This window comes from Dermacentor silvarum, chromosome 3 (genome assembly GCF_013339745.2).
Source record: "Dermacentor silvarum isolate Dsil-2018 chromosome 3, BIME_Dsil_1.4, whole genome shotgun sequence".
NCBI classification, from domain to species: Eukaryota; Metazoa; Arthropoda; class Arachnida; order Ixodida; family Ixodidae; genus Dermacentor; species Dermacentor silvarum.
Window position 1 is genome coordinate 188,275,009 of NC_051156.1, and position 20,363 is coordinate 188,295,371.

Genomic DNA, 20,363 nt, shown 5'->3' on the forward strand with positions numbered 1-20,363 from the left:
TAATCAGTTTTGCTTCACCGCCAACACGGATATGAGAAGCTGAAGACGTCAGAGTGACGTTTGTGACGTCACCTTACCGCTACAAGAGATCACGGGTGTTCTGGGAGATCACTACCTACTCGTGCAGGTGCTGCTGCTGCTTGTATTTGTGCTGTTCGGCATACCAGCGACTGCGAACTGCCGGACGCAGCGATAACAGCGGAGTAGATCGCGAGGACAACTCCGCCGCTTTGTAGAGTCGTGCCGTGCCGCGTCTGACAGGTCGCGCGTCTTCGTGTTCACGCTTTCTTGCAGCCCAGCCATGTCGTTCAAGTCCAAAGCGGTCTCGCTCTGCCAGCGGTTCGTTCGTCCTGGCCTGGCGTTGAAAAATGCTCACCGGAGAGGCTACTACTCGTACTGCAACGAACCTTTTCAGCCACTGAAGCGCGATCCGAAGTGGATGAAGGCTGATGAAGCGGTCACCGCGATCAAGTCCGGTAAGGTTCACGGAGTAGACGACAAGAAACGAACGAAGATCCGCCCTTCGCGAGTTGGAATGCCGGAAAAAGAAATCGCTTTCGTGATCTGTGGACACGCCTTTCACTTTCTGCGTGTTCCCTTTTGAGCGCTGGCGCACGTTTTGTTTGTTCCTTTTTCAAAGCAGGCGCCTAGCAGCGTAACTGACCTTGCGTTGCCAATGACTTCCTTTGCCATAAATCACCTTCGACGTTGCAATTCTAAGCTCATGTCAACGCCGCTTCTATTGGCAAAAAAAAAAAAAAATGTCATGCGTTACGACGTTTGCTTTCTATTTAACTCTCATAAAATTATGAAATGAGCTAAACGGTGTCACTAGGTGACGATATATCTTCATCAGCTACGACATCCTCTGCATTTTTGGTGCTCCCGTAGGCGGTCTGGAAACGATCGTTTCGGGCCTGTAAACGGTAATTTTAGCCCAGCGTTAACTGTAAACTGCAAGGGAAAAAAAAAAAAAAAAAAGTGGAAGCGAGCGTTGCAGACTGCCTTCTTCGAAACATACAGCAACGCAGTCGGACAGGCGCGCTTGCGTCTATTTATTCGTGCATGACCTTGAGGTCTGTTCTTGCTGTACGTTTCCCGATACGGAGTTTCATATTCCTTGCGTAAACAACGAAGATCTGCGGCGCGCCCGCGCATATGGCGCGCCTTCTTTTTGCAGCGTAAAAGTCAATCAACGTCGAAGTATCGTGCACGGGTGCTTCGGCATTGATAGCTGGAATAAATATAGCACAACACTCGTCACAACGACCGCGTATTGACCTCGTACTTGTTAACGGCGCGTGCGCGCCACGCTTTCAACCGGTACATGGAAAAGGAAACGAGATCCGTAAAAGACAATGGACGAAAAATAAAATACAAAGAAAAGCTCGCTAGGCGGTTCTTTCGACTGCATTATTTATCAGGCTGAGCCAGCTTCTGTGCTTCCAATCGTGGAGGCAGCAGTTGTGGATATTTCTCGTTCGACCAGTTTTTCACTTATCATTAGAAATGAGGTGGACCGAAGCACATTTGAGCACTGCGGTGAACGAGACGCCTTCGTGCGCGGCAAACAGGCTACAGAAAGGAGGACTTTATTTTTCTTTATCCCCCCCACCCCCACCCGCTAACCGGTGTGGTGGTGAGAAGGCTAACTGACTGGCCAGCTAAGAAACGTCATTGTATTGTCTACGCAGTGAAAGTCGTGCGTGCTGTCTACCAGTGTCACACGGCCACTTTTGATCGCGATTGCGCCCGATTCAGATCGAAATTCTCGACCGCAGCTTGTGCAGGGGAGCCAATCGCGACCGCGAAATTAGATTGCGATCGAAAGTAAGCCGTGTGATCGCCATTGGTATAATGTTCTGTAAATGCGCACAAATGTTGGACAGAAACGGAGCCCGGTCACAAGTTTCTGCTGTGTGCGAATTGTGCCCCCTCAAAATGTGAAACTGAAACAATGTCACTTTCATAAAGAGACTTCTAATTTGCGCTTTTGCTCCCCAACACTGTAGGTGACAGTAGAGGTTGCGTGCTGTTTTTTCCTAATTACGCTTATCTCAGAAAGACAGTTTGAGAGCTCTTGGCAAGTGCGATTGGTACTGTATGCGTGTGTCAGGTTGGCTTTGGCCAGGTCTGTCAGCTTCTCTCTCTCTCTCTTTTTTTTTTTTTTTTTTTTGCTTGTGGTAAAAAACGAAGCTATTTAACCAAGAAAGCACTCTCGCAGGGCAAATTGCCAGGCATTGAAAATGAGAACTTCTGTTATCTTGAGGTGTGATAAGCATGCAAAAAGGGGTAGAACTTCCCCTTAGTGCCTTGACGCAACCACAGTCCAGAGCTGATAGAGGAGGTCTCTTGTACCTCTGGAACTTGTTTTGGTCACATGACGGCATGCCCGATTATCTTCTTGTGCTAACATGCAAACAAGAGCTCGCTCGCTTCGAGGGCGAAAGGAAGGTTGAAGGCACTTCTCAATGAATGCAAGGCTCTCGAAAGATAGTGCCTCGGCTGTAGTGGGGTTTCCTTCTTCCGTGTTCGTTTCTCTCTCTTTTTTTTTTCTGTATGTGTGTTTGCAGCCAAGTTGCTCTTTGCATATTTTTCTCTTGGGTCATTCACACAGTTGCTTGCTTTTGTTAGCAGTGCAGAACTACAAAATTTAGTTAGCGCACATGTAAGTGCCCTATGTAACTTGGTCAGTTGTCAGTGAATGGAATGCGATAATGCGAGTATGGTTTCAGCGGTTGCATGATAAGTGTGCTACATTGTGAGAATGCCCTTGTTTCATTTCCTGAAGCGTGCATATGGTTTGTAAGTTAACAATAGAAAGAGCAGGTGGCATGCACACTTTTCAACCTAAACCCTTGCCAAGTGTAAAGCTGTCCGGGATGCTGTCGCACGATACAGAATACCACAAGGCTGCACGCTTGCCATTGTGACTGAGTGGCTGTGGCATTCCGCTGTTGAGAAAAAGGTTGTGGTGTCCACATTCTTATGAGGACAGAATGCAAAAAGCTTGTCATCTGAAACTTTTGGTGCACATTAAGTAAACCTAGGCAGCTGAAATTAATCTGGAGTATTCCGCTATGATGTGTTTCGTTGTGCAGCTGTTGCTTTTGGATCATTACAATTAATGGAAACCTATCAATCATTAATCAGAATGCAGCATGGTTTCATTATTGCCTTTCATTCATTGCCAAATATATAGGAAGTTATTTAATTGCTTTCAGTGGAAAAGGCTCTTTCTTTATCCTGGTTTGGTTTAAAAAAGAAAGCTGTCAATCTCAACTTGATAAATTTGCAATGTTGATATGTATTTGACTAATGACCCCTTGGTATGAAGCTTATTGTGTTGAAGATTTTCTTTTGCCACTGGTGCTCTGCTGAATGCAAAATAATCATGTGTACATCATACATGAAAAGGACCGTTTTAGAGAGATGGCAGAACACGCACGAAAAAAAAAAAAATGAAATGAGGAAAGGACAAGGCTACAGCACGATATAGGTTCAAGTTGTCACTGTGAGCCTATAAAGAATGTTGTAGAATTACCAGTGTGAAAGTCTTATCTGAACAGCGTCCACATTGTTCATAAGATTGCAGCGGCATGGCTGATCGAAAACCAGCTGTGACCCAATATCGAGCCATTTGGAACACCTGGCGTTCCATTGTGCACTTTTCCTGAAGCATGTGAACCTCAAATACTGCGTTTGGAAGCATTGGTAGGTTATACTTATAAAATTTTCAAATAGCAATTGACTTTACCATGAGCAGAAATTTGTTACTATACATGAAAGAATGCAAAAACAAAGGGCTGCCTACCAATGCCTCAAAATTCTCATACCAGCTTTCCATTACCTCATAGATATGAGTGGAAGCATGTGCTCAAGGCCATTCACTTGTTTGCCGATAAAAAGAACAGTTGAATCTTATTTAGAATAAAAGCAATCTCAACCTGGCAACTTTTGTAGAGAGTTCTTGAAGAAGAAGGGGAGCTCAAAATTAGTACAATGCTGTGAAATTCGCGACATTGTCAGTGCTGTGGTTCAGTCAGAAAAAAATTGCGTCGACACACATTTTCATTGCTAATAGTCAATTTCCTTCTCTCTGAGGGAGTGTAGAGTTTTGGAATAGTAAACTATACCATCTAAAGCTGCGGGCTCCAGTATGGGGAACCAGCGCTGGAGTTTCGTACTAGAGTTACTGTACAGGCTATGCCACTACGAGTGACGTCACAGCACCGCCATGTACAGCTGCAGTGGAAAAAGATTAGCACGAGTGACCGATCACCCTATCAGCTAAATTGCGGCACGCGACACTGTTGTTCCCTAGCACACCGAAAACGAGAGTGCCAGACATGGGCCCTCCCTGATTCATGAATCATGTGACACTTTAGATACTAGTGTGCACGGGAATAAGAGCGCTGCGTACCGCAATTTTCCCTGTTCCAGTCATCGGCCACTTGTGCTATTCTTTTCCGTTGCACCTGTACATAGGCGCACTTGCGCGGAGTTGCTTGGAGTGCAGCACCCACAAGGAGGAGGGCAAACTGTGTTTGATTTGAAATTTAAGCTCTTTCTGCACCGCATAGGGATGTAATACTTAGCAGACTGCGATCGTTAGCACGTATTGTATGCACTGCGCTTGTCAGCTCAAAATGGCCAGACCTGGTGAGGGGCCCTTTAAGTTCCTGCACCAACTCGCTGCAACACCATCGATTTTGACAGCGTCTACTCGGGACTAGTTAGTTGTTAATTGGTAAAGACAGCAAGCCAACCAGAATTTTGAAATTTGCTGAACTCGAACTATCTGTATTTGAATTGCCACAAGTGGGCGAGGCATTTTTTTTTCCAATATTCTTTTTTTACCTAAGGGAGAGAGACTATGTGGATGTAGTTTGGTGTGATCCCAGTGGCAACAATGCCATTCAGTGAATATCCTATAAGCATCCCCTGCCAGGACATGGATATCCTAGGGATGTTCCAAATACGTCCTGTGAAAATCCCTCACACGATCATTTAGCCGCACCAACCCATGTCCTGCGGACACCCCTTCATGTCCACGAGGCACATCATGCTGCATACATTTTATGGACATAAGCCACGTCCTTTCGCACAGTGTTTGCTATAATGCCTATCATCTTTGCAGCACATGCTGTGTGACAGATGCAATGGTCAGAGCACCCACGCATCAAGATGCACAGGTTATGCATGCATGCGGAAGTGCAGTATACTGAGCTGTACACATGAGCTGTAGGCATGATAGCTTCGGATTGTAATTCGAACATGCGAGAAAACATAATTCTGTTACGGATAAAACTCAGACAAAGCCTCTTGGAGGACAAACATTCACATGTATGCCGAAAAATGTCCATGTGCAATAACCTTGGTGGGATATCCAAAACAGGAAGTCCATCAGATGTCCTATTGTCTCAATCATGTCTCAATATCCTATGGACATTGAGACATGATTCAGATGTCCTATGGACAAATTATTTTCACTGGGATGTTTGGGTGACAAAGCTCTGACTGTTCTAGATAAATCAACTCACCAACGGATAGCCAGGGGGACATTCATTGAAATAGAGTTTTACTCGCTCACTAACAAATATGTTATCAATACTGGTGTCATGTCCGAAGCATGTCCATTGTGTGGCTAGCCAACAAGGGCACTTGGTGGGCACTTTTTCGTCAAGAGAATTAGTCTTTGACCTTCTTGTGCCACTGCCTCTTAGTGGCATGGATTACTCTTTGCCCTATCAAAGATATGCTATATCTCTGTGGCAGCGATAAGGTAACAAGCTCAAGAGGGATTCTAAAGGACAATGTGAGAACTGATAATACTCATATCATGGCTGCCTGTCTGTACCGGATCAGTTCTACTCCGGGCTCTTGTGCAAGAGAACATGCAAGATCACAGCTACTGAAAGCAACTGCGTCCATGTGAAGTGTTCAGACTGCCTACGTGTCCGTAGGGTGGTCTGCCTAGAGTAAAATGATTGCTGAAATTCCTCCAAACTGCAGTTTGGAACATGCTCAAGAAGGATATTGCAAAAATGGGGCTTATTAAAAGCCAACTCCTATGAAATTTTTGAAAGCATAAAACTAGTTTCAAACAGTGAAGATACAAAGGAGCATTCGTGCAAAACATTGCGTTTTAAATACGAGTGAATGTTCCACAAAAAGCTAGCTTAAACAGGTGTTTTTGATTACCACTCGCGGAAAATGATGCGGAACCTGAAACGTTGAGAACCAGTACAGCGTTTGGTTGTCAAAAAATATTTTCTTCCTTTTCTCTAAATGTGTTTCTTTTTTTTTTTCGTACTTTTGACTGGCAGTTAAAGAGTTAAGGTGCTGCATGTGTCAATTTTTCTTTGCCTCATCAGCGGCTAACTCTCTTTATGTTCTGATTGGCCACAGGCGATACAGTGTTCATCCATGGAGCGGCAGCCACTCCTCGAGGTCTCATCCCCGCCATGGTGGAGCATGGAAAGAAGGCTGGTCTCAAGAACGTCACTGTCTGCCACATCCACACTGAGGGTGCCGCAGAATACAACCAACCAGACTGTCAGGGTGGGTTGGTGCTTTTGCTTGTACTAGTTGTGTGACGCAGGAGCAGTCATTGCCTTCGTTGTCGAGTTTAACTTATGCTATATAGTTGCATTGGAGCTCTGTCAGGCTTCAGCCGAACCTTGTTAGCTGAGCACTAACTGGACTACACTAAATTTGTTCTGCCACTGTGGCTTGCACTTAGAAATGGACTGGAAGGCCTTACAACAGTTTACTACATGATCGGTTCTGTCAATCATCTCATTTTGTATTCCATCTTTATATAATCTGCATTTTCTTTCATTGGTTTTTGTTTACGCGCCTTTCTAAATAGCGAGAAAGTGGTACCACATATTTACAAATGGGAAGCAACTATTTAAGGAAAAGAAATGTTCAGTATTAACTTCTGCACAAAAGCAGAATACAATCAATTGACCCAACTTTTAAAATTTTGGCATTGTAACCTGCTGAGTGCTATTCAATCAAGTAACAAGCATTTTTGTATAGAAGCTTTATTTCTTTCATTGTTTATAAGGTGGTGCGAAGCTGAGAAGGAAGCTCCTGAATGGCTGAATAACCCACTTGCTTTTCCTGTAAGTTCCTATGCCATGGTGGCTTAGCGGAATGGCATTTTGCTTACGATAAGCATTGGGTCTCGAGTTCGATTCCCAGCTATGATGGCCACATTCTGATGAGGGTAGTTTGCAAATGTTACATCAGATATTGATGCACTATATAGGACCACGGGTGGTCAAAATCAATCCAGTACCCTTTACTTAGCCACCTCTCACATTCCAGGTTTTGGATGCAAAATCCTATGCATTTTTACATTCTCTGAGAAAATGCAGTGAGTGACTAAATTTTGCGACAACCCGATTGTTGCTATCTTCATAATGGTGTGTGTTCGCGAAGCAACAGGTCCCACATAAAACTAGTGAAACCAGTTTTTATAGCATTTCACTCTCTGGTAGCATGGTTATATCACGAAATTTGAGTCAGTGACGTAATGTAAAATTTCATCTTGGAATGAATTTTTAATTTTCAGTCAGTCAATCCATCATTCAATAAATCATTTATTCAATCAATATATGCAAATAGATGGGTAGATAAGTGTACAGGTGTGAAATAGTGAAAAATTGAGGTCCCGGTAAATAAATGAGTTGTGTTACAGCTTTGTTTCCTATTGTGGTTACAAGCGGAATTAATTTTCGTACATTGTAGCTCTGGCATAAACATTCCAAGGTTAACTGTTGTTTGTGACCCACTTCTTTGTGCATTGCGCAGAGAGAAGAGTTGCTAAACGTGCGCGCGTCAGAGATTGCAAAACCCCCCCAGTGTCTGTGTCTTGGGAATGTAGTGACGCAAGTGCTTGCTGGCAGACGTAGCAGCCGGGCCTGCTAAAATACCATGGCACCCCGCAGGGTGAGAAGAAATGAACGGTGGCAAACCACAGGAGCACTATCAGAAACTGAAAAAAGAAAAAACGAAAAAGAAAAAAGAAAAAGGGGGGGAGAGAGGCAGTGCTAAAAATACTGCAGGCGGAGTTTTGACAGGCCCACACTGTGCTTAAGCAAGCTAAAGTACATGATTTATAACAGGAAACGGGCAAAGAGGAAATGCCTCATTGGAATCGGGCCAGGTTGCAATGAACGGGCTTGCGTCAGTTGGTGTTGTTTGTTGCTGTTGCGAAATTGTTGACTGCGCTCACACATTTTTAACTGGTGTGGCATTCATGCATGCAATGCAAATATCTTGCTTTGAGTTTATGTGGGCATTTATAAAAGCTGACTGGGACATTGTTAAGATGTTTGAAACAACAAGCAATAGGGCGTCCTTCTTTTATTTATTTATTTTTTTTTCAATGTATTATATGCTCGGAAATGTTTTAGGCTGGACAATATGTACAGCGTGTGGTGATGCTTACTGTCGATCGAAAAAAAAAAAAAAGTAATGAAGTAATACAGTCAGACCTTGTAATAACGAAGCAACATGCAACGCAAGCGCTCTCTTCCTTCCCATTTGTCATATTTCCGTCCCTTCTCCACTTTTCCTGCACTGCTGATCGATGTTCAGGTGTCAGCGACGCGCTAGACAGTTGCGGTGCGATCAAGTGGCTTTCCTCTTCTCTGTCATTCTGTCACTCTCTCTCCAACACCGGAATAATTTTGTTGTATTTAACATTCGTTGCAAGCATCTATTCATAACATGCTGATATCGGCAAGAACCATTTGCATTACTTAGTTATATCCAATAGTTTGTTGTATCTGTGTTGTTTATATGAGGTTAGAATGTAATCATACCTTCTCTCTGGTTTGGTGAATAGTACTAGTGCAGCATGCAGTGCCTGAAGTCAGTGACTCGTGTAAAGTACAGAAAAAAGAAAAAAAGGACAATCTGCTATGTGCTCTGTTATGCTATTAAGTGCAAAAGGAAGCAGGTGGTCGTGACTTGGCAAACAATGCAGAGCATTTCTTACAGGAATACTGTAGTATTTCTGCACTGTGATTGTGTTCTGAAGGTGGCAGACACACAACTTTTTATGGATTCCTTCCCCCCTCCCCCCCCCCCCTTTTTTTTGTGCACGAAGGACTAAGAAAAACTTGACAATACTGCGGAATCCATGCCGTTGCACTGATGTTTTCAGCACTATGGCCTGGGTGCAAAGTTAAAAAAAAAGGGAAACCTTTTTTCTTGCCATCATTTCCGTCGCTAATAATCAACCTTTTGTTCTGCTACAAAAAACACAGTTTGAGTTTCGAAATGTGCACGTGCTTTGGTGTCATGTGACATTGAAGCGTGCAGAACAGAAAACTGCAGTGATTATAGAACCCAGACCGAAATGTACCAGGTTTTCTTTTTAAAGCGATTAATTTAGTTTGTTAACAGGATCCTCCTTAAGAAATGTGACATCAATCTGAGCATTTTGTGACGTGTTTTTACTCTCTACGGCATCGGCCATTTTTCGTACCATGTACCAAGTTAAAAAAACGGAAACCTTTTTCTGGCCATCATTTCCGTTGCTAATAATCAACCTTTTGTTCTGCTACGAAAACACAGTTGGAGCTTTGAAATGCTTGCATGCTTTGGTTTCATGTGACATTGAAGCGTGCAGAACAGAAAACGTAAGTGATTAGAGAAGGTCACGTTGGGGGTCAGTGGAAGCACAGAAAACCAAACAAAAGGTGAAGGCCAGGATACGTGTGCCCTGGTTGATTGTCATGTGTTTATTTATTTTTTTTTTTTTTCAGAGGTGTAATGTACTAGTCAAAACTGATTCAGTGTTTCTCTTTACTGTCCTTGCTGGAAAATTTTTCTTACATTTTATCACTCCCCTGATGGATAATTCCACCCAGCATAAAGGCCGACTACAATCAATTCTAGAATTGATTTATACAATTAATTTTCCTATTAGCCTGTGAGATGTTAGGAACAGGCCTGAAGCAAAACAGATTGCATTGAAAAGATTACTGCAGAGTCCCTTCGCTTCCTTGCTGTGCAGGCATCTTCCGGAGCATGTCATTCTTTGTCGGAGCCAACTGTCGAGAGGCCATCAATGCTGGTCGGGCCGACTTTGTGCCCATCTTCCTGAGTGAAATCCCCCAAGTGTTCCACCGTGGTGTGGTCCCCGTCGATGTCGCCTTGGTGCAGGTGACACCGCCGGACATTCATGGCTACTGCAGCTTGGGCACCAGCGTTGACTGTGCGCGGGCAGCTCTCATTAATGCCAAGTACATAATTGGTAAGCAATGGCTGGAAGACATTTCAAGCGTGCAGTATTTTTGTTTTAATTTCTTGTGTGATGGTGATAATGGCACTTTATTGACAAAAGGAAGAAAAGAAAAAGAGTTTTGTTTTCTAGTGTTATAAAAAAAGTATTAATAGCGTCCGTGAAGATCTGCCACGCTTTCGAAATCTTACGGGGACAGCAAAATGCAGCAAATGTGTTAAAGTTGTTAAAGTGGTGTAAGACCTTTACACTCTTCATATGTGTGGATCTGTAAGTCTGGATGTTAGTGGATAGCTTGGAGTCTGTGGCATTGTCGCATGAGGTGTCTGAAAAAAAAAAAGAATAGTTGGAAGGCAATTCAACTTCTAGTTCACGTTGACCAAAGACAATGTTTTCCTGAGCGAGCTGGAGGTGAGAATGGGGCGGAGTCACTGCACACGGCACTCTATCGCATCACCCCTCGTGTAAGGAGAGCGCAGTACGTACTGCTTAATTTTCTTTTTACTGCACTATCTTCAGGATCGGCCCACATTTTTAGACTGCACTATGTCCAGGATCGACTCATGAAAGAGGCTAGAAAAACACATACCCAATGCGGAAAAGTGGGGGTGACTCGATAAGAAAACATTGCCTTTAAAGAAGTTTTCTTCAAGTCACATACATGCATACGACTGTAGAACTGTTGTGACACATCTACAATCATCTGGGTTGTTGCCTTTCTTCGTTACTTGAAATCTTGTGAACTTGTTGTGAGGCTGCCACCTCAATTAATAAAATTTTTCTCTTCTTGCTCACCCCCTTTATTCTTTTATGTACCATGTATCTGAGATTGATGAATATACACTGTGCTTGTCATCAGTCTGTTGCCTGTGTTTAGCTGGCACACTGTGTTGCCCGACGTGTAGGCCAACTTTCCGAGATTTTGGTTCCTGTTTTGCTTCTGTGTCACTTTCAGGGCAGGTAAATGAGCACATGCCTCGCACGTGGGGCGACGGAAACATCCACATCTCGCATTTCGATGCCCTGGTTAAGCACAACGCCAAGATGCCCGAGCACATGCCAGCCGTGTTGACTGACGTGGAAAAGCGGATTGGCCATAACATTGCCGACAACTTGGTTGAAAACGGTGCCACGCTGCAGCTTGGTGAGTGGATCTAGCCTTGTGATCAGGGGTGTATACCATAGAGTTTCCTAACAAAAATTATTAGAGGGAACTCTTGCGCTTGTCTACGGGAGCAACAAATGTGGTAACTAAGCCAGCATGCGAATGATGGTTAGAACGTGGATTCGCCTGATTGCCTTGCCGTGTTTAGAAAACTATGAGTGCTCGGAAATTTATAAAGGCATAACAGATAGCATCAGAAGAATGTGTAAAGCTACAAGCACCAAGATTAGACAAATTCATGTATACCCACTTACCACCATTCCCATGGTAGCTGAATGAATGAATGAATGAACTTTATGAATGAATGAACTTTATTTCTCGTCCAAAGGAGAGGAGACTGGGACTGAAGGCACAAAGGCCTGACAGAGGTCCCAGCCCCCACAGTTACAACAGCGGTGATAACCAATGCAAATGAATACATATACAGCGTACATACATCTCGCACGAGAGAACAGAATTTCAGTAACAATTACAACATTTGTGCATTGTATTGAGTAAAAAAAAAAAAAAAAAAACTAGCACAAATGGTATCTATATAAACTTTTATGTCATACATGCAGACGTAGAGATTTGAAAGAAACCAAATATCAATAACTAGTGAAAGCAACGTCTTCAGCGAATAATAATGCACTAAGCTCTTTTTTGAACGAGCTTTCACAATCGCTAAAATTTCAGTTCTCCTACCTTGTTCAATATTTCTGTTGATTGATATAGGAATGTTTGTTTTCCATAATTTGTTCTTGTTTTTGGAACGTGCCTGGTTTTCCGGTGTAGTGGGTAACCAGATATTTCATCATTGTCCGTTTTGGTGAATAATTTTTGTTTATGTATGGTGACCAGAAGCTTCTTATAATATATTCTGTCTGCTCGAAGAAGGGAGTAACGCTGAAATAATGGAGCTGCTTCAAGGTCTACAAAACGGCCATGGTAATTGCAGTACATACGAAGGATTCGTTTCTGTAAAAGAATTAATTTGTTGTAGTTTGTTTTTGAAGTTGTACCCCATACCAAGACCCCGTAGCAGAGTTTAGAGTAAAAGAGAGCATTGTATAACTGTTGTTTGAGCCAAAGCAGAATTAGATGGTTTATTCTATTAATGATACCGACAGATTTAGAAAGGTCATTGCAAAGCATCCTTATATATGAACCCCAAGATAAATGTTCATCAAACCATACGCCTAAGAATTTTTGTTCTTGGACATGGTTAATTGCCATTTCATTGAAATAAATGTCAATCAATGACTCATCAATGACTGCAGCTCCAGAGATTGCTCTAATACATTTTTTAGGAAACTCCGTGGTGTATACCACTCGTGTGTGTGTACAAGCGTCAAGTGTGCTTCCATTTCTCAGGTTGCACTCGTGTAATGCAAGAATCAGTTTACATCTCAGAGCACGAATGGCACAGTTTCTTTTTCCAACCAAAGGCTGCTTACAAAGTTATTTGTTCAGTATGCAGCATTCGCCATTGTGGCTACAAGCATGTACATGTCTGTGTAGTTCATTTATGCCTCCTACCCTTCACCAGGCTCCCATGCTCATGCCAGAGACATTGTTCACTGTACTGTTCTAACACTGTTAAAGGAATTTCAGCTAGATTGCAACATACAGATTCATGCAAGTATAGCTGGAACTGTTGCTCGTGCATCTAGTGCACCACTGCCATGAATGGGATTCATGAGAAAACTAATGTTACACCTGAAGGTTTTAACACAGCACCCATTCATTTATCTTCAATAAGGGTAGCTTGCACAACTCGTGTAATCAGTCATGTTCTAACTTCAGTGCCTAGCTGCTATGGCACTAAAATTCTGCTGCTGTGAAAGCGTTATACCGTTTGTAGACCTCTAAACGCCATGAACATACTCATTTTTTTGCACTCATGACGTGGTGCCACCTCCTCCCTGTAGCCTGCATCTTCACGTGTGCAATTACGCATGCACTAGGCACACCTTTAGTAAGCCAGAACTGTGGAGCCGCCGTGGCGTTGGGGAAGCGTGCTCGTCTCGCACTCTGGAGGCCTGGGTTCGATTCCCACCCAGTACCGAAATTTACCAGATTTTCTCTTTAAAGCCATTAATTTACTTTGTTTACGGGATCCTCTCTGAGTAATGTGACATCAATTTGAGCACTTTGTGATGTGTTTTTACTCTCTGCGGCATCGGCCATTTTTTGTACCATGTTTCGGTCACGGTGACGGATTTTTGCGAAATGGGGCATGCAGTGCTTTCGCGTGAAAAACTCTATTGTGCTGCTGAGTGGGTTGTATGGTAAGAAACGTTCGTGGCATGGCTGCTACAGATGCTCAGTATTTGAGCAGTGAGCAACCTAAAATGGTGCAAGGTGGGCATCTGAATCTGCGACACCAACTGAGGGGAAGTACAGGCATTTGTTGGCAGCTGTGGCTCGCAAACTCCTCCCCCCCCCCCCCCCCCCGCTCCCTCCCCGCCTTAGTACAGGTGGCTAGTGCAGCATGGCAGGGGGTCCTCGTGCACGAAGATGATTGTAGAAGCCGTTTGAAGCTTTGCACCCTCAATTAGTCCTTTGTATGATTTTCATTCTGCCACCTGCCGCTAACTTGCATTTCTAGATTGTTTAGACTGCTGCACGTGTTGCGACTAGTGCAAGTAAACCCATTGACCAGTTGATAGTTTTTACTTCTTTTGTCGCATTTCTTCTTGTAGTCTTGCTAAAATGTTTTCTAAACCCAACCTATCCTTGCTGTGCCAACCACATGCCAGGTATTGGGTCAATTCCGGATGCTGTGCTGAGCTGCCTCAAGGGCCACAAGAACCTGGGAATCCACTCAGAGATGTTCAGTGACGGTGTGGTTGACCTGGTGGAAGAGGGCTGCATCACCAACAACAACAAGGTCATCGAGAAGGGCAAGATTGTAGGCAGCTTCTGCATTGGCACCCAGAGGCTTTTCGACTTCATGAATTGCAATGCTGGGCTTGGTTAGTGCAGTACATTCAATTTTTTATGCGCATTATTTTGTACATTTCAAGCAGCCTAAGTTTGGGAAGTAGCTGTTGCAACAGTTGTACCATTTTTAAGTTTGCCTTTTGTCAATATCAAAGCTTCTTTGCACTGAGTGCAGTGGTACCTATATAGTACCAAAGTACAATAAGCTGTGCTATGCTCACCACTGCTAACTGTGCCAGCACCATGTAAGCATTGCGCTGGCATCCAGGTTCAGCAACATGATAATGCTTCTCCCTGTGCTTGTTGTATTTGTAGTTGTTCAATGTGAATAGCGGAGGGCCTGGTTTTTACAGCAATAGCTGCGGTGTGCCCACTCCCTTGCTTGTTTTGATTTCCACTGGTGTCCGTTGCTGGAATCCCAAAATTTCTTGTGAGAAAATTACAAAGAAAGAAAAATTCTCATTGTGCCTCGAGAATTCAAACTTACGACCAACAGATTAGCAGTCCAGGATCTTACTCTGCTGCCCTGGAAGAAAAGGCTAGTCTTTCTACTTCACCACCAGGAGGTGCAACTTCCACAAACGAATATGACTCACAGTTCTTTTGCTTCTTGAAAGGAGATTGCTAGCTCGAACCTGCAAGTGTTCACTCCAACAAGGACTGCATGAAACAGTGTAAGGCTTACTGCGCACTATATTTCGCCAGCTATCGTGTGACTGCTTCGTGTTATGGGTGAAGCTGTAATTTTTTAATGCAAATGCGCATGACCTACTGTGATGTGTCATGAGTGGTGGTTGTGGCACATCAGAGTTCGTCATACAGCTCTTCGCTAGGTTGCATAAAAACCACTTACTCCGTTGTTTGCATTTGGACTGCAGATATATTACATTGAGCACTGCCACACAGCCAAGTATGTTGGCCACTCTGGAGCGAAGATGCTGAAGACTGTCAATGTTTGACTCTTTGTAATTTAATTTCTGCCACAAACATAGTATACATTGAACATATTGGTGTAAATAACTTTGTGGCTTGCTTTATGTGAGGATGTAATGCTCATTTGCTTGTTCAAGGACTTAGGTAAGATTATCAATGCAGCACATTGGAGCAAGTAAATGCTCTAGGTCTCCCAAATACTAGCAGTTACTGTCACTACTTTGCTTTTTTTTTTTTTTTTTTGTGGGGGGGGGGGGGGGTGAATCTGGAACATTTTATTCTGCCTTAATCTACTTTCAAACAAATTCTACAAAGTAGCTACCTTTCTGCACCAACATATTGTGAAACAACTAACTTCATGCCATCCTCAATCATTCTTCCCTAATCAACTGCATTTTTCTTTACTTTTCCAAAGCATTTGACAAGGTATGCCATGAGCTGCTTCTACACAAACTGCAATATAACATAAACCTTAAACTGCTACTAGAATTCTTTCTTACTAACCGTTCTCAGTTTGTGTCAGCGAGTAACATGAACTCTGAACTCCCTGCTGTCTGATCCGGGGTACCTCAAAGGACAGTGCTAGGCCCTTTACTGTTTCTTATTTACATAAATTACCTACCCACATGTGTTTCCTCATACATTAACTTGTTTGCCAATGATTGTGTTGTCTATCAAAAGATAATGAGCGCTGATGATACCAAAGTCCTTTAATCTGGCCTTGACCTATCAAGACTTGACCTATCACCCCTTACATCTCGTCGCAAGTTATTTCATCATCCTCACCTCCGCACCAAGTTTATATTGCCTCCACAGTATGTTTCATCTCGCTTAGATCATACACAGAAAGGAAAGTTGGAATTCCTTTCTGCAAAACTGATCCTTTTTTTTTTTTTAAGAAGTCATTCTTACCACAGATATCAGAAGAGTGGAACCGCCTTCCTGTGCAAATAACCATCACAGGCCTTCACTTGTTCAAGAATGCCTTGGCTAACATTACATATATAATTACAATTCTTTCATATTTTTGCTTATTCATTTTGTTTTTTAATCCCCGATCATTTGTAACCCGCTCCCCTCTCTAATTCCTTTGGCTCTGAGGGTGTGTTAAATAAATAAATGGTGGTGGTGACTTAGCAAAATTTTGTCTGGTTTACTCTACATTATTTAAATGACGCGAAAATGAGCTGCTTTCACCCAGTTTAAGAGGATTTGTAGCGACCAAAAGCTGTCACAACTTTCTTCTAGCGCATGTATTGAAGTTGCCGGCAGGATTGGTACTTAGCAAAATTTTGTCTGGTTTACTCTACATTATTTAAATGACGCGAAAATGAGCTGCTTTCACCCAGTTTAAGAGGATGTGTAGCGACCAAAAGCTGTCACAACTTTCTTCTAGCGCATGTATTGAAGTTGCCGGCAGGATACATGCTGACAGACTCACGACATCCCCAAACCTGTTCTTGTTTGCAGTGATGCTGGACGTTTCCTATGTCAACAACCCTCAGATCATCTGCCAGAACCCAATGGTCACGGCCATCAACTCTTGCATTGAAGTTGACATCTGTGGTCAGGTTGTGTCCGATTCTATTGGCACAAAAATTTACTCAGGTAAGCAGTGTTCAGAGTGCATCATACTAGTGCCGGACTGCTGCGGTTGTAAATGGTGCAGCAATCTAAGCAGGGTGTGCAAAAATTACACAGTGCAACTTAGTTCACTTGTGTAATAAAAGAGCCCTTCATTAGCGGCAGTAGTACTGGACAACCCTGCTAATGGTACACATGTGCCGAGTAATAGCTCTTGTCAAAGAACCTGCCCTCTTATACATTTTCTATTTCAGTTCCTGTCACATGTAAATTCAATGTTTCCTTTCATATGGACCCCATTGTGATGTAGAGCACGCTGGAAAAAAATGTCAAGCAAGTTCTCACTGTTAACACCCTACATCATTGTATCTGGGGCCTCCTTGCAAAGTTTCTGTATAAACAAGTACTAGTACTAGCACACATCTCCGTTAAAAAAGGCTAGCCACTCAAAGTGGACTGCACTGTTACGTGCTGCTAGGCTTTGGTTGTACCGGGCATTTGCCAGGCCAGAACTTGTGTAGCTTCAGCCTGGTCTGCCTTGGGCCTGGTAATTATATTTTTAATGCTCATAGTGTCATAAAAAATGCCATATTCATGTTCACTAGTGTGCATAGTCTCTAAATGAAATCTTATGTCTAATCTCGGCCCTGGGCAGAGTTGATGCCATTAAATGTGCATCGTAATTTTAAAAGCTGCTGCCTAAAGCTTGCATTTGTCTGCATCTTCAAGAAAGAGAATTACAAAAATACTTCTGTGTCACGGCAGTAGGGAAAGCATACAGACGACTTCGGTTAATTCGGCCCCGAAGAGACCGACGAAATTGATTGAATTATCCGGCGGGTCAAATTAAACTAGGGGGAAACGCCAATACCTCACTGCTGATTCATTCGGCAGTATTTTCCTGAATCGAACGCGCACCCACTTTCTGTGTGTCAAAAAAAAAAAAAAGAAATAATAGGAATTACATTAAATTTCCCAATGTAGATTAATGTGCACCCGATTTTTAACAAGCAAAATTGGCAAGGGACCTAATACGTGTTGCACAACAGCAGCCGGTTTCCTAAATTTAGCTTCGCCGCAGTACATTTGTGTTATACGGTGAAACATACAAATGCCGCTAAGGCGGTTTTCATTCTGTATTCTATTGCACCGCGCAGGCAATCTTTAGCCCATCTTTCTTGATTTAAAAAAAAAATGGGGCGCATGTGTGCCGACGGGTCAAGTTCAAGTTATGGAGCTAAGGCCATTTTTAGGATAGAAATAATGAAATTTAGGGCTCATAAAAATGCAAGGGTGCTGGCCAAGTACCGAATTAACCAGAGTCGAATTAATAGAAGTCCACTGTACCAAAATCTGGCTTTTTTTGATGCAGTACTTCTGAGAAGTCTGTAATTGCAAATCCTCCCAACTGTATTAGTACACAAGTGCCTCTGATTACCTGGGGTTCTTTAACGTGCACCTAAATCTAAGTACATGGGTGTTTTCAGATTGTGTGCTGGCAGACATATAGCATGTCCCAGCCAATGTTTGCCAAGGCTAAAAAAAAAGAAAAGATAATCCAGTATAAGGTAATAATAGGAACTGTATTCGGTCAAGAGTTCCCTAGTGCTATGAGGATAACTTCTGTGTACTTATTACCTTGATAATTAGAGATTCATTAAAAAGCTTTCCATTTCGTTTAATTAAGGGCGTGATTTCGTTGAAAAAGCTGTTATTGCATCCTAGTAATTTTCAGAGCACTACATCTTGCATAAATATTTTTTCTCTGCTTCAGTTGTAGCGTGCAAAATACAAGTGCCACATGATTACACGCTCACACAGCCGACACTGGCAGTCCCAAAAGCGATTTGAAGGAACCAAATCCTGCAACTGCCTGACCTTTGCGACCACCTGGAAGAGGCGAGCTGTCGATGTTGCTGCTGGCTTCGGCTAATAGTGAGCTAAGAGTTGCGCATGACAATCGTTGCCTACTCATTGACCAGGCAGTTGCCAAGTGAGGCAACGAGCGGAATTAGTTCTTTCAAATCACTTTTGGCCCAGCCGGTGTTGCGCTGTGTAGGCATAAACAATGAGCTCATTCACATGGGTCCCACTGCAGTGCGATACTGCTGTCCACTCGTCTCCATGAACTCTTTCATCACCAAACTTTGCAGGTTTTGGTGGGCAGCTCGACTTCCTGCGGGGAGCGGCCATCGGCCAAGACGGAAAGGGCAAGCCCATTCTGGCCATGCCTTCTGTGTCCCCCAAGGGCGTGAGCAAGATCTGCACCTACATCAAGCAGGGTGCCGGCGTCGTGACGACTCGCGCCCATGCTCACTATATTGTGACAGAGTACGGAATCGCCTCGCTCTTCGGCAAGAGCATCCGCCAGCGCGCCCATGCGCTCATCAACATAGCTCACCCCGACCACAGGGAAACGCTGGAAAAGGAAGCCTTCGAGAGGCTCAAGTGCATGCCCTCGCCATAAAGATCTTACCTTGTTCTGTAGAGGCAGTCGTACTTCATCACTTTTACGTGTTGTACCATGTTCGGTGATTTCGGTTATGTGCGACCGCAGGCAGCGTTCACGGGATAGGTCTAAAGGAACTTCGTGTATAGCATTGCTTTGGCACATTTGAATTCTACCAATGTTCTTTGCACAGTTAAAAATAACAACCACGACTTGTTCAGTGGGGCTATGGTTCACGAATAGTTTTTAACATGTTTCCAGTTTCCAGGCCAGTTGCATTGAACCCAGGTGTAGGCTATGCGCTACACAAAAAATGAGTTAAGGGCAGTTGGCTTCACCAGTCAGTCAGATTGCTTCTAACACTGCCATTTTGAGTTTAAAAAAAGGTGAAATCGAGCTGGATGGAGTTGCTTCAGAGCTTGGCTAGAGGTCCCAATGAAAAGTTGTATTTTATCCCCTGGGGCCATAGAAACTGGTGCAAGTTCTTGTATATTGCTATTGTTAGCGAGCCAAAGACATGTACTGGTTTTATTTTAGCAACAATGCATTTGACCAGTCTTCCAAGCTGCATGAACTGTCTCCATCAAACTGTGACCTTAGAGGCTCGTGGTATTTAAAATATTGAAGCGCAGCACAACCCCCCTGATGCCCTTATGTATAGTTCATGCTCCTTCCAAGTCCTACAGTCATCACACACCCGGTGCAGTTATCTCAATGCAAGTACCAAGTGTTATAAACATTAGGTGCAAGACGACATTGTTTTGAACTTGAAGAGGAAGTACTCCATGCATAATGTTTTTTTTTTTTCTTTTTCATTCGGAAGCAGTTGTTGCTCCTCCTCACTGTGTACAATTGTACAATGAGTTCGCCGAAAAAAAAAAAAAAAAGCATATACTGCAACAAATAAACAGCAATATTTTCCAGCAGATTGACTCACTGGTCTCACTTTTTCTTTTAGGGGAAGAAGTAATGAATATTTATTGTCTGTGATACACAAGTTTTACACAAAACTCTTCCAGGTGCCCAAGTAGATATAAAAT

At 43.2% G+C, this 20,363-nt stretch overlaps 1 protein-coding gene across 1 annotated transcript; it reads left to right on the top strand.

Annotated features, from left to right (window-relative positions):
- Window positions 1-107: 107 nt before the first annotated feature.
- LOC119446281 (4-hydroxybutyrate coenzyme A transferase) lies at window positions 108-20,249 on the top strand. Its single transcript, XM_037710668.2, has 7 exons — window positions 108-476; window positions 6,412-6,564; window positions 10,040-10,279; window positions 11,223-11,411; window positions 14,174-14,389; window positions 16,761-16,898; window positions 19,028-20,249. The coding sequence occupies exons 1-7, from the start codon at window positions 302-304 to the stop codon at window positions 19,339-19,341; spliced, it is 1,425 nt and encodes a 474-aa protein (XP_037566596.1). The 5' UTR covers window positions 108-301; the 3' UTR covers window positions 19,342-20,249.
- The last annotated feature ends 114 nt before the right edge of the window (window positions 20,250-20,363 follow it).